A 14,208-nucleotide genomic window follows, 5' to 3' on the forward strand; every position below is an offset into this window, starting at 1 on the left:
TTTTTTTCCCCAACGAACACTATCGGTTAAGATATTTTAATTATTGAAGCAATTGATCTTCTTAATCCCTCAGATCATGTCAGATGCAAGTCGCACTTTGTCAGCACAAAAGCTCTCTCTGATCAAGTCGGGTGTCTGGAAAACCCGAATAGCGAATAGCGAATAGTCGCGAATAGCGAACAGCGAATAGTCCCGAATAGCGAATAGCGAATAGCGAATAGTACGAATAGTGCGAATAGTCTCGAATAGTGCGAATAGTGGCAAACAGTCTCGAATAGTGGCGAATAGTGGCAAATGGTGGCAAATCGTAGCAAATAGGGTACCCAGTATCTCGCAGTCAACCTCGCAACAACGTAGGATGGGATTTTCCCGCTAAAAAGCACACACGCTTTTCAGGACGAAAGATGTTTCTAAACGTAATTTCTTCTGTTTTAACCGCTGCAAAAGCGTAAATACGTCTTTATTAGGTTATCCTTGCGTTTTTTGTTTTCTTAATGTCGGCGATGGACAGCCCTAGCCTGAGTTTGGAGAAGAAAACGTAATAAATTCACTGACATTCTGTTTCTTGTTAGGATAATTAATTAACGCTGGATATTAGATCTAAAGCGGTGACTATTGACGACTATTCGTCACTATTCGCCACGTTTGGCCACTGTTCGGCACTATTCGCACTATTCGGGACTATTCGCTATTCGCGACTATTCCCTATTTACTATTCGGGTTTTCCAGACACCCGATCCAGTCAAGTCAGTTTCCCGTGTCTCTAGGAATCTGTGACGCATGCCACTCAGTAAAGTCATGTTACTCATGAATCGCTCGTGACGGCCCCACACATAAAAACTGAAAAAAATATCCAAAAATATTGCCTGACAATCTGTCAAAGTTAAATCTGCACTGCTATTCTAGAAAACAGATCAGAAAAAGAACATGAAAATCGTTTCATCAATTTGATAGAAGGTAGTTTATCATGACCTGTCGACCGTGGAACATTTTAAAACTAAAACTTCCGGTTGGAATCGCATCCTGTTTTGATTAGACTTACCCAAGTGACATCATGCCAAGTTCTGGGCTGGGGTCATGTATACCATATTTCCTTCAATAAAAGCTGGGGGCGATTATTTCTATTTTCGCACCAAAAAGGGGCATATGAAAGGGGCAATTATTCGAGGGCATTCCAGTCCAAATTTGTGGGATGTGGTTTATTGCAGTTTTGACTGGAAATATAAGTATCTTCCTAGTCCTCCAACGTTTTATGAGCCTTTTCCAGTTTCCGATTGATTTAATCCACCATGCGAGTTATTACATGAAACATGAATAGCTCTAATCAGTCAACAATTTCAGCAGTCTAGCAACATATCTATCATTACAAGTCACAGCTGTGCTGGGCCAGCAATTCAAATTGAATTAGTGCACGGCTAACACAACTACACTTAATAAAGAAATCTGGTAACTCATCAAATGTTTCAGAAAGTACTGTTTATTTACATGTTTCTTTGTATACTTTGCATATTAAGCCAATGTCTGTAGGTCTCCTTTATAATGGCAGGACAGGCTCTCCATCTACCAGACAATGCTCTCTGTAGCAAGTGATTCACTGTTCATTTTCTGTTTCTCACGTGCTAGAATTTTGAGATGGATAGTTTTTTCTTTGTACATGCAAGCATGTTTAATTTCTGCCAGTATTCACACTAATAGAATGCACAACACAATGGTTCTGCTTGCTCAACTTGATGTTTTCCATTCTTGTCTTTATTTACACAAGGCTACTTCTCTAGTAGCCCAGTCGTTTTAATATCGTCACAACTTCATCTTTGTATATTCCTTTGATTTTCACTTGGCTTGTAAGTTCATTTATTGAGGTGATAACATCATCTCCAAGATGGTGTTTCAAACATTCATCAAGAGCCTGAAAGCAAAAAAAAAAAAAAAGAAAAAAAAATTGAGGCCATACCTGGAAAACACCTCATCAAAGTATAGTATTCAAAAAAGTTGGGAAGATACACTGCCCTAATGGTCATGGCACAGACAATGATGTTCTATTCTTTACAGAAATAATCTGTTGACACTCCTCTATGTTTTGCCCCTGGTATATTTCTGTCCATATTTCTAGGGAGCTTTGACTCATAAGAGTTCCGCAAACAAAATTAAAGCTCAAGCATCAAGGGGAAAATCGTAAGGATAGGAACATGACCTGACAGGAACAAAAAGTCACTACAGGTAGGTAGTTTGATTTACCAAGAGCAAAGTTACAGTACATGGAGAGGTGAATCCAGTTAGCAGCAAAGATCCAAGTTACATGTACTGGGGACACATGTGATACAGAGTCAACTGTGCTTGTTTGTAATCAGTTCATGCCCATAATTTATTCAGTCAGATTGCCAAAATAATTTCTGCAAAATCTTGTGAATACATCTAAACACATAAAATGCACCCTCACCATATGCTAAGGTGATTAGGGTGGCTTACAACAGTTTTGATGGATTATAACTGCCCAGTTTCTAACTCTTTTAAAAAATGTTCCAAGATGTTTTTCCTTTCTCCATTTACTGTTTGCTTAAGTTTTTTACCATTCTATGTGAAACTTGTACAATTAAACATCAACAAATCATTGTCCAAAATGAAAGAACGAGTACCCAAGGAGAGAATGGGCACTAGTAGGTTAAATCACATTTTTCTCAAAATCTACCCACATGACCCCACCTCAAAATTTCAGGAATAAGAAGTCGGTGCTGATTTAACATTCATGCAAAGTAAAACAAAAATCTGTAAGACAGATTTTTCACAAACTAAGAAAATGTGAGATCAAAAATAGCTCAAAGTCTGTCTTACAGATTTTTTTTTTAAATTTTGGCTCTAAGCGTGATTCACTACTACAAATCAACTGTGAAAATTTCATCATGGGTTGTACAGTAGGTTTTTGAGCAATCCTCGATCAAAAACTACCTTTTACAACCTTGGACGAGAATTGAATTGCGCATGTCCTTTATTAAAGGGCGCGCTCATGTGACGACATGTATTGCATGCGGGAAAGCAACAGTAAATTAGAGCTCTTTTACCAGTTATTTATAGAGCTTTTTTTGCCATATTTTTTTTGGCCCTAAGCTTAAACACTTGTTTGAACGGAGTTTGAAACTATTGCTACATATACCCAAGAAATTTATTGCCTTTTATGTGCTGACGTGGTTTTCGTTTCTTCTTAGGATTACTTGCGTCATTGTTACACACGCGCGATTAATACTGATATCTAGCAGGCATTCGTAGTGCGCACTACCGGGTCTCAGAAAAACTGTAGTAAGCCATGTTCAGTGGGATTTTGGGAATAACAAGGGAGGTGTTCAAGTCTGTGAACACCTCCCCTGTGTTCAAGCCCAGAAGGCCAGAAGCCCAGAAGCCCAGAGGCCCCTGGTTCCACACCAAGAGGCGACTGGAGATATTTCTTCTCCCCTCTGGATTGGATGCTAGACCATTGCAGCGCTACCTCCAGCAGTAACTTTACTGGTACCCATTTTCACACCTGAGCGGAGAGGGGTAACAAGAGAGTAAAGTATCTTGCTCAAGAACACAAGACCATTAACCCCAGCCAGGGCTTGAACCCAGGCCACTTGATCTGGAGTCCAGTGCACTAGCAGTTCATCCAGCAGGCCTGAGTCCAAGTCAGGAACAACAAAGTCACAATATTGTTCATAGGCAAACGGGCAAATCTGGACTAGGGGGGGGGGGGGGGGGCGTGGGGTGACCATTCTTGCCCGAAAACAATATGCAATGCCTAAATGCGCACGTGTTGAAATCGAAATGCAAACAAACTCAAATTCCGTGAAAAACAATTCTCCCATCTAATGGAACTGCAGCTATAATTCTGAGAATATTTATATTGAAAGGTTGCATACTCAGTGACCTTATCAGCAGTCTCAATTTTTGTCAATTTTACCCCAAATGTTTGCCAGAAAAATAACATAATTTCCATAGTTGGGGGGGGGGGGGGGGGCTGCAAAAGTCTTACCTTAAGGTCTCCTTTTATTTTCCTTATTATAGTGATCTTACGACTTCTCGCATTCTTGTAATCTGTGTATACTGGAAGATTGTTGTATTTGGATCTTTTAATGAAGAAAGGTAAGTTTGGTTTTTCTACAAAAAAGATCAATCAATCAATAAAAATTAAATTTATGAATTCATGTTTCACACAGTTTGAGATAAATAGCAAAGCTTCTCACGTCCACTCATGCAACAACCCATTCATTAGTTACAATCATTATTCATCCCCGAATGATGAAAATATATTACCAGTAGCTGGAGGAACCCAACCACTGGGAGACTTTTGAATCTGTTGAAGTCGCTCTGGCTTGATTTCATAGGTGAAATTTTTCTCGGTGGTCGATGTTTGGACACTTGTATTAACACCCTAAAAACAAAACAATAGAAAAAAAATCTGTTAATAGATTACTGCTAGAAATGGAAAATACCAAGTAAAGATTTTCACCTTAGGTTGCGGTGCTCTTCTTGGAAAATACAGCGCTGCATTTGAAGAAAAGAAAGCTCTACAAATTCTAATGACAGCCGCCATTTTGAATTTCTGGGTTTACGCTGATGTCCGCTGACACTTCATTGCGGGCTCTGATCCCAGCGGTCTTTTCGCGCCATGCGTCAAATGGCTGCGCAGTATCATCTCTCTTCCTTTTAGAAAATTTGGTTGCACCACCACGTGTAATCTGTGAGAACGGTAGGCAAGAACTCGCTTTATTTATATCGTTAAAGGCTGAGTTGGGGCTCATTTTACACCGTAATACGTCGCATACTTATTGTAGCTACTTTTGGTGTTAGTTTACTCAAGATGCAGTTGTTTATTCGCGGAGAAAATCTACATACTTTCGATGTTACCGGCGGGGAGAGTGTGTTCGATCTGAAGAATGTCATTGCCTTTGCTGAGGGCATTCCCGCTGATGAACAAGTTCTCTTCTACGCTGGAAAGCCTCTTGATGATACCCTGAGCCTTGTAGATTGTGGAGTAGCTGATCTGTCCACTCTTGAAGTTGGTCTTCGTTTGCTTGGAGGTAATCTTTTAGGATTCTGTTCAGAAGCTTAATTTGTGTGTAAAATGATTGTAAGTTAAAGAGTCTTATGAGCATGTTAAATACTGCCTTGAACGTAAATAGTAAGGCATTTCACTGCCATACCGTCACATCTGTAAGCAAGGTAAGCCATAACAGAGAAGCTGACCAAGGCATTTTCTGCCACGATTGTATGTTGAAAAGTAGAAATAAAAGTTCATTCTAAGAGAGTGTGGAATAAGCTGTTGTTCCTGTGGTGGAAGAATTCAATAGTTTCTATTCTGCAAATTAGAAAATTCTTTGAATAATAATAATTCATAAATTACTGTGGAAGTGATATTTATAAAACAAAAAAAAATAGGTTCACGCAAGTGTGCATTTTTTGTACATGGTTAAACTCTTATTTAGTGATGTAACACAAAACAAGTTCTACGGTTGTTAAATGAATTTCGTAAGTCGATGGGCTTTCTCAAACAGCGCAAAATACAAAGCCACTTCTAAAATCAGGAGCTTACATGTATTGTAGCAAAAAGTTACAGTGTACAGTATATCTAGTTAATAGTTCGTTGTTATAAGGATTGCTTTTCACTTGGTGTGAATTATTGTAGAAGTGTTGTGTTGATAGATATACAGCATGTATGTGCTACTAGGTACACGTACATGTTGTATTAGGGGTGACTTGATTTTAAATTTTATTATTCCAGTTGTTTGATGACATTCATGAAATATTGTCACAGTTATGTACACAACTTCAACAATTGCTTAAGCTGTGTAGATAACTGCAGTGACCATGTCTTCACATCTTTCTTTTGCAGCTCAAATTTAATATCTTTCATGCATTCACTTGCATTTTTTACCATCTACAGGAATAGTATAAACTCGCAATGCAACCAACTCCAAATTGGCTTGATACATAATGTAGCTCAGTTGCAATTGGTAAAGCACTACACCCATATCCCAGGGGTCATGGGTTTGAATCCTGTTCAAGAGTGTGTGTGGTTTTTTTTTTTTTTTTCATGCTTTAATTTCACAGCTGCTTAAGCTTTGGACGTAAATTGCAATGATCATTCATGTCTTCAACAATTGAAAATAAAGCCCTAGAAAATATTTGGGCTTGAACAGGATTCAAACCCATGACCTTTATGATATAGGTGCAGTGTTCTACCAAGTGAGCTATCAAGTCAATTGAAGACTACAATGAGTGACAAAAGTGTTGAGACACTCCACAGTGAAATTCGATTTTTGAGTGTCTTGGAAACATTTCTTCACCCTCCCTCCCTCCTCTCCCCCCCCCCCCCCCCTCAAACAATGTGTGAGAACTGCAGAGACCACAGCACCTACACAACATTGAACTGGGTGCCAGGGGTATCAGAGAATTAACACGTCATGCAAATGAAATAGAATAACAGTTTAACTATCTAAAAGTTCTAAAGTGTCTGAACTACTTTTGTTGCCCATTGTGGCCACATTCTGAGTTCATAAGATGGTGAAGAATGGAAGTGATTTTATGATAGAACATCTTGAACTGTGCAGAGAGATTTATGCAGTTATGTTGGCTTGATAGCTCAGGTGGTAGAGAACTGTAACAGTATTGCATATTTAATGGTTTGAATCCTGTTCAAGCTGGCTTTTTTTCCCGTATTTTTTTTCAGGCCTTATTTTCACAACTGTTTAAGTTGTACACATAACTGCATATGATCTCTCATGTCTTGTAAATACACTTATATGATCTTTAATACATTCAGTGGCATTATTCTAATAGTGCTGTGATGTTAAGGTAAAGACTGGGCTTTGAAATTTGGGACTTATGACTAAGTAACGTGGCCTTGCATTATTATACTGTCTATTTACAGTGTAATTCCAAACAAAAAAACACACACACTGATTGACAACCAAATATGCAAGTGGTAATAAGAAGCCAATAGTTACTTGGGTCATAATGCAATTTCATGTACCGTAAAAACTCGTGTATAAGCCGCACCTTTTTGCTGAAATTTTGGGCTCAAAATGGCGGGTGCGGCTTATATACGAGACCATTGCTTTCAGAGGGGGCTAATTGCCTAGTTAGTGGTCAGATATAGTACTTAAAAACGTAAGTAAATAAACATTCAACATTTTGAAACCTGTTGCTGTTGTTGATCATTGCTTTTGATAGAAGTGGTGGCTCCTAAAGGAGCCTTTGTCTCTTCAGGTTTTAAACCTGAATCTTCTTCGCGAGTAGTTCTTTCAAGCGATTCATTTGTACTTCCTTTGTGCAGCTAAACTCTAACTGGCATGGAATCTCCATTCCTCCACAAAGCTGCTTACAATGCCTTCTGCGACCGATCACTTCAATACTGATCTCTCCGCCATGTGCAAGAAAATACCACGCTATTCGTGAGAACTCACGGGGCAAATGACCGACTGTTTCGGTGTTCTTCACAACTTGCACCGCGTGTTTATCCATAGGATTGTTAAACTCGCATCGAGCAACAAGTTTTTCACCAATTGAAGGCTTCCATACATGTTTATAAACATGGTATCCACGCACAGCTGATGTGAAATGGAACTTTTCCATGTTGTTTATCGTTCGTTCAATCGTTCAATTCGATCGATCTACGTGACTCGGCCCAGACTTCTTATCGGTTTTTAGCTAGCCAATCAAAGTAGAGTGCATCTGTGAGGCGTTGCTAAGTGACCTAACCAAGCCGCATGCTTGTGGCTGTAAATAAACCTGTTTTTTTGCATGAAAATTGATTCTCAAGGAACTTTATATTCAAATTTTCGATAATATGCTCATATATTGCGTGTGTATTTCTCTTGTGTCCAGACTCTCTCTTTAAATGACTGCGTGGTTACTAAGCAATCATTTTGCATCGATCAGTCAGAGATTGTTTTGCTCGGATTTCCGTTTGAATTTCATCGTTTTCCACTATCGCCTTTAGCAATAAAGGCAACATCTTGTCAAAAGAGCCTCTCTTTAGGAGGATATCAGAAATTCCGTTGAAGAATAGCTTGTAAAAGGTATTTCAAGAGTTATTTAGCTCGCAGCAAATACACAGCATCAGATTTGACCAAGCTTACAATGTACAAGTAATCACTTTCTTTTGCTCAGCGCTTTTTAAAGAGTTTTCTTTTTTTCAAAATCAAGTTCGAAAGTTGGGGGTGCGGCTTATATACGAGTGCGGCTTATACACGAGTTTTTACGGTATTTTACAAGTGGTGTCAATCTGACTATCAAACTTGTACAAAAACTTGTAGCACTGTAAGAACTCTGAGTTGGAGGTATTAGCTGGGCTATTGACTATACAGAATAATGATGTAGACAAACTGCCTTAAATTTTTTACTTCACTGGTAAACTTGTGGTAACATTTCCTTCTCTTGACCCCCAGGTAAGGTTCACGGCTCCCTGGCTCGTGCTGGTAAAGTGAAGGGACAAACACCTAAGGTATGTCAGAGTCTCCTTTCATTGTTCTTCTTTCTTCTTTTTGTTAGTTTATGCAGCATGAATTTTGTTTGAAATTTACTGGATAAAGCTGAAGTTAAGTGGACAATGAAGACATCAAAACCTTCTTGGACAAGTTACTTAAAAGCTCAAAATGTGTTTCTGTGTATGTCTCAATTTCTGCTATTGATATCAAGGGCTGTGTCCAAGTCACTATTTTTCATGAACACAATCTTTATGTCATTCACCCATTTATCATTATGCAGTGTTATGTTATTAGCCTTATTGCTGCCGTTAAGCGACCCTTGATAATTTCATACTTTCCATTCAGAACCTCTTGTTGGCTGGTCCAGATAAATTGAATCATGCAATTTGATTAGTTTCCTTAGCAGTCCTGAATTTTTTCATTTGTGATTGCTTGCACCTTTTGTAGTGGTATTTTTTGTTGTAGAAGATAGGAAAAAAGCATTATTAGTTAACCTTCCTTAAATGTACATGTAGAAATATTGCCATTTTGCTCTTTTCTGTTTGCTCATGGATTTCAATTTCTGTCTCCATTTATGAATAAAGAAAATAACTATCTACATTGAGTAACAGCTATGTGCATGTGTTTTCTTCTAGCTCTAACTATTTAGCTTATTTCATTTCACTTTCTCATGTCTGCGCAGGTTGACAAGCAAGAGAAGAAAAAGAAGAAGACTGGCCGTGCCAAGCGTAGAATGCAGTATAACAGGAGATTTGTTAATGTTGTTGCTGGATTTGGAAAGAGAAGAGGACCAAACTCAAATGCTCCTTGAATTGCTCTAGTTGTCAGAATGAAATTCATGTAAATGGCATTCATTCCTCAATAAATATTGTTATAACAGTAACTTGCATAGTTTTGCACAAGTTCTGTTATTTTATAGGAAGTTTTGAAATCTTGAGTTATGTTCTACATGATATGGACAACACTAACTGTGTGACACTGTGTGACACTGTGTGACTGTCACATGAAAGTATTGCCCACTACCCTCTTTTATATGCAGACAAATAAGTTGCAATTAATTAGTCGATTTACATTTTGACTTGAATGAATGGGCTTATTCTGAGGGTAAAGTTGCCTAGTTCCTAGACCTCAATATTTCACCTCAGTCAATCGTTTTCAGGTCACATGTTCCGATGCGAACAGTGTCTCGGATATGCCACCAAAAACAATTGACCACAAAGGCGTGGGAGAAAGTGGTAAAGTGAAAGGAGTAGCTTCTGAGCAGGTCCCCTGGTGGGGTTTTAAGCAGGGCGTTAGGTTTAAGGGCTGTGTGGAGGAGGGGATCCTTGCAGGGGACACTACACGCAAGAGTGTAACTGGGTCAATCTGCCTGCGTTTGTTTGTTTGTTTGTTTTTTTCCCTTGGTTTTTCCAAAAACTGAGAAATAAATAAATAAATAAAATAAATAAATAAATATACATTTATATAGCGCCATTTTCCACTAATTGTCCATGGCGCTTTACAATACTTTAAAATTAAAATCCTAATTCTTTAAAAACCTAAAATCCTAAATCCTAAAAGTTAAAATCCTAAGAATTAAATACGCTATATAATACAATTAGGCTACAAATAAAAAGTAAAAACTACAAATCAAATGCACGCTTAAAAAGATAAGTCTTAAGATTAGCCTTAAAAACTGCCTCTGATGATGAAAGTCTGATCTGGAGGGGTAGTTTATTCCAGAGCCTTGGTGCCGCCACGGAAAAAGCCCTTTTACCATACGTTTTAAGAATTGCCATATTGGTGCCATATTGTTTTCCCAAACCAGTTTTGTGAGAGTTGAACACCAATAATTACTGTAGCACAGTCGACTTTACAAACACTATTCACTTGACTTCCACTCTGGTTGTCGAAACATCAGTCACCAATAACAGTTCTTTTCAGAACTACTCTGACCTGGTGATCACACAAGAAAAACTATTGAATTCTTTTCAAATGAAAATGTACTTTCTTTTGTTCCAATACATGTGCATGCCAGCTGGCCACGTGAGTGAAAACGCTTTATACCTTATAGGTAGAAACAAGATGCCCTCCATGTCCTGCAAAGGAGTCAAACCATTCTCGTCCCCATAGCCCTTTTCGCTTCTCTTAGCGGGCGGGGCCTTGACACGACAAACGAAGGGCCCTTCATTTCTCGTGCCAAGGCCGTGTCCCCTAAGAGAGGCGGAAAGGGCTATGGGGACGACTTGAGACTGGTCAGTAATGATTTGTTCAGTGGGGTGTTGCATTAGTGTCATTATGAATATTAAACCAATGGTAATCAAAGGTGATTATGTGTAATCAAAGTTGCACGGTCGACTTGATTAATATGCGTGGCATGTATATGCGTTATGCAACTGAAATCAACTTTGTTCTACACTCATGCTCTCGTGCTCGCTACACCAAGTAATACCCTCACTTTCAACACGAATCGTGCACATGCCCAGATAGTATTTGCAGAGGTTTTCGTACCATTTTCGTCCACTGAGCCTGCGTTTCTTGTAATAACGACATTTTAAGACGAGTAGCACTGGGAACGAGAGGTACAAATTCCTAATATCTATTTTTGCTAATACGCCACATATCAATAACACATTCTAGTTTCTTTTCTTTCCTTTTTTTTTTTAAATTTTTAACGGACCTTATATATACTGGAGGAAAACAAATATCTTCTTCATTTGCCCAAAATAAACTGGACGAAAGGCTTGCGTTGGCGGTAGAAGTTTAATGTGGTTCAACTTTTTTTGCAGACTCAACCTTTCGTACATTTGGCCTATTTTATTTGACGCCCTGATCAATCCATTACATAGAAAATTCATCTTGTTTATCACTTGCGTTTTCTTACTCGACCCCACCTACTATGCGGGTTATTTGAGTTCTCATGATTTCTTTTGTTCACAGAATCCGCGCGCTTAACTCAATTAACTCCTACGCTACTCTAGACTGATTCTCAGACGTCCGAAAAACTGAAAATAAAACTCATCTGGAAAATAGCTGCTTTGTTTTCCAAACTCTCAAGGCAGTCTCAAATCAGCTGTTTGTTAAAAAGTCTTCAGAAAATAGCTATTGTGCACGCAATTATAAGATTCTCGTTTTCACGATGATGCAAGAAAAAATAAAGTTTAAGTCGACTGAGGAAGGCGTAACTCAGACGGACACAAACTTGTATAAAGATTTACCACTGAATGGTATAACAACCAAATTCGGAATCAGTATAGTCAATCAGATTGGTCGAATTTGGGTATCGGCTATAGCCGCCAAAGCATTAAGAAATTAAAATCGGTATCATTAGTGATATAAACACCGGCATTGTCCAGTCAACGGAAACGCGTACATAAAGTTTGCAATTACAAGATGCCGTGTGTTCTTAATTATCTCGCACGCATCCACATCTACTTTTCCTTGAGGAAAAAGTGTCCTTAAGCTTCTTTATGAGTATCCAAAGGAAGAAAATTTTTCATTAATCTCTTCTGTATTCAAATTTTTCCAAGGAAGGCCCAAAACGATCTGACTGACTGACAGAGAGTGTCTTATGTTTCCAAATTGTCAGACATTTGCATAATTGTTCCATTCTGACGATCGCGTCTTCACCACGGACTTTCCTTTCTAATGCCTACAGATCCAGATAGCGGGGAAGAATGTCCTTATCTGTCTTATCCCGTTTGGAGAAAGGCATATCTGGCAAAAGATACTTTTGCCGTCTTAGTTTCTGTGACCATTGTCAATTTAGTCGCAATCTTTCCAACCATCTTGTTAAACTCCTTGGTCATCTTAGCCGTGGCAACAAAGCAGCGACTGAGAACCAAGTCCAACACACTTCTGGCGTGTTTGGCGGGAACAGACTTGTTGACTGGACTTGTTGTGCAACCGATCGCGATAGCGGTTGACATAAAGAGGATCCTCGGTGTGGGACCATTTTGCGTCTTGGAGAAGCTCTACCAAGTAGCCTTGTCGACAGCTGGTTTGACCTCGTCCAGTCACCTTTTTTTAATCAGTATTGATCGCTATATTGCTATCAAACATCCCTTGAGGTACCAGGAGATCGTTATTGGACTTCGGGTTAAACGAGGCGTGCTTCTAGCATGGATCATCGCTGTGTGTTTCATAATTCAAGACTTTGTTTCAACCTTCATACTGAGTGATTCGAAATTGTACTCGGTCTATTACAACGTAATCAACGTGACACTGCTTCTTATCCTTTTGGCTTTCATTGCTGTTATCACTTACAGTAATTGCTATATGTTCTTAGAAACACGGCGCCAGAAAAAGCGTCTTCGAACCGAGCAGCTGCCAAACGAAGAAACGAAAAGAATAAAAAAGGACAGCAAGGCAGCGAACACTGTATCATTCGTTGTGGGTGCGTTAACGCTCACTCACTTACCTTCAATCATAACGGGTCTGGTACAAGTTCTGGACAACCCAGTAGAGCCTCGCTTTGTGCCCGTTTTGTGGAGCTGGCTTTTAACTTTTTATTTATTTAATTCTTTTTTTAACCCCGTTATTTACTGTTGGCGTCATACAAAGCTCCGGCGCGCTTGCCTCGAGATTTTACATTTTAGACAAATTACTGAAAACAATTCAGACATAGAGATGGCCCAGCGTCCGCTACCTGGCGTTCAACTTTCCTCCTCAGAAGCTTTTTCGATACCCGTGGAAAGACAGGATCCGGTTTTGCTTTCCTTCGTCCATTCATCTTAAGATATGTAAGAGGAAGACATGTCGATATTGACTGCAGCAAGGTCAATACGTCTTGCACTGTAATAAGTCTGTAGTATATTTATCCCGTGACAATGTTTGCTACTATAAAATAATTAAAATATAAATAGTCTATAATCTACACGATCAGATGTTCGAATTTTTTATTTTATTTGTGCAGCCAAAACGTAGTCCCGACAAGGAGTGGAATGGGACAACTCAACACTAAATTGATGAAGGATTTGCAAAATACAGATATTGCATGTACGTAACAATTAAAATAAAATGAGTTAATATGCAGCTGACAAAGAAGTATTGCATGCATGCAGTACGCAAAGATAAACAAAGAGGAAGAAAAGAAATGATTGGAAAGATAAAGATAGGAAGGGCTGACGTAAATGAAACGAAGAAGAAGGGAGAAAATACGGCCGAGGTATTTAATTCGAGACGAGGGAGCTGAAATCGTGGGGGAACTAGTACAGAGGATCCGAGAAAACAAGCGACTGAGAGCGAAGAAATTAAAGAGCAACAGATTCAAGAGGAAGATAAAAGACGCGGAAAAAACAAAACGAGGGGGCTGGAGAATGAAATGGCGAGAGAAAAGGAGAGAATAACAAAACGAAAACTAGTGGAAACAAGGAGAGGAGAGAGCATGAAGGGATCGAAAAAGAGAGAGATAGGAAAAGAGGTCAAGGAGGAGATTAATTAAATCATAGGAACTAATTAAATAGCGAGGGAGCAAAACCAGGGGATCGGAGTAAACGAAGAGGGGGCCGGTAAGAGAATGAGGAACGGGAGGGGAGACAAAAGGGCGCAAATTTAAAGGGGGAAGACGTAGGAGGACTAAACGAGGAGAATAATAGGGAAGGAAACAAGAGTAGAGCGACGAAAACCAGGGGGAACTGAGGGTCAGAGGAAAGAGGGCGGAAGAAAATAAGGGGAAAGGAAGAGAAAACGGAAAGAGAAGATTTCAGACGGACAAAACAGGGTGGGGGAACACGAGGAAGGGAAGGGAAGGGAAAAAAGAAAAGTCCGAGGA

General features: G+C 39.2%; 2 protein-coding genes across 2 annotated transcripts; one reads left to right on the plus strand and one right to left on the minus strand.

The window, feature by feature from the left end:
* Nucleotides 1–9: 9 nt before the first annotated feature.
* On the minus strand, nucleotides 10–4,576 carry LOC145483371 (large ribosomal subunit protein mL49-like). The gene is made up of 4 exons (XM_081461874.1): nucleotides 4,478–4,576; nucleotides 4,282–4,399; nucleotides 4,001–4,125; nucleotides 10–1,906 (listed from the first exon to the last, which is right to left on the minus strand). Exons 1-4 carry the CDS (start codon nucleotides 4,559–4,561, stop codon nucleotides 1,772–1,774), a joined length of 462 nt encoding a protein of 153 aa, XP_081318000.1. The 5' UTR covers nucleotides 4,562–4,576; the 3' UTR covers nucleotides 10–1,771.
* A 71-nt stretch (nucleotides 4,577–4,647) lies between these two features.
* LOC145483372 (ubiquitin-like FUBI-ribosomal protein eS30 fusion protein) lies at nucleotides 4,648–9,339 on the plus strand. Its single transcript, XM_081461875.1, has 4 exons — nucleotides 4,648–4,717; nucleotides 4,819–5,048; nucleotides 8,418–8,473; nucleotides 9,139–9,339. The coding sequence occupies exons 2-4, from the start codon at nucleotides 4,829–4,831 to the stop codon at nucleotides 9,265–9,267; spliced, it is 405 nt and encodes a 134-aa protein (XP_081318001.1). The 5' UTR covers nucleotides 4,648–4,717; nucleotides 4,819–4,828; the 3' UTR covers nucleotides 9,268–9,339.
* The last annotated feature ends 4,869 nt before the right edge of the window (nucleotides 9,340–14,208 follow it).

This window comes from Orbicella franksi, chromosome 4, assembly GCF_964199315.1.
Source record: "Orbicella franksi chromosome 4, jaOrbFran1.1, whole genome shotgun sequence".
Taxonomy (NCBI): Eukaryota; Metazoa; Cnidaria; class Anthozoa; order Scleractinia; family Merulinidae; genus Orbicella; species Orbicella franksi.

Excerpts from the sequence above, each read along its gene's own strand:
- LOC145483371 (XM_081461874.1), bottom strand. The coding sequence starts at position 4,561 with ATGGCGGCTGTCATTAGAATTTGTAGAGCTTTCTTTTCTTCAAATGCA. Across the intron at positions 4,126-4,281 it reads TTGGGTTCCTCCAGCTACTG|AAAAACCAAACTTACCTTTC; the intron begins GTAATATATTTT and ends TCTTTTTTGTAG. Across the intron at positions 1,907-4,000 it reads AAATAAAAGGAGACCTTAAG|GCTCTTGATGAATGTTTGAA; the intron begins GTAAGACTTTTG and ends TTTTGCTTTCAG.
- LOC145483372 (XM_081461875.1), top strand. The coding sequence starts at position 4,829 with ATGCAGTTGTTTATTCGCGGAGAAAATCTACATACTTTCGATGTTACC. Across the intron at positions 5,049-8,417 it reads TGGTCTTCGTTTGCTTGGAG|GTAAGGTTCACGGCTCCCTG; the intron begins GTAATCTTTTAG and ends CTTGACCCCCAG. Across the intron at positions 8,474-9,138 it reads TGAAGGGACAAACACCTAAG|GTTGACAAGCAAGAGAAGAA; the intron begins GTATGTCAGAGT and ends ATGTCTGCGCAG.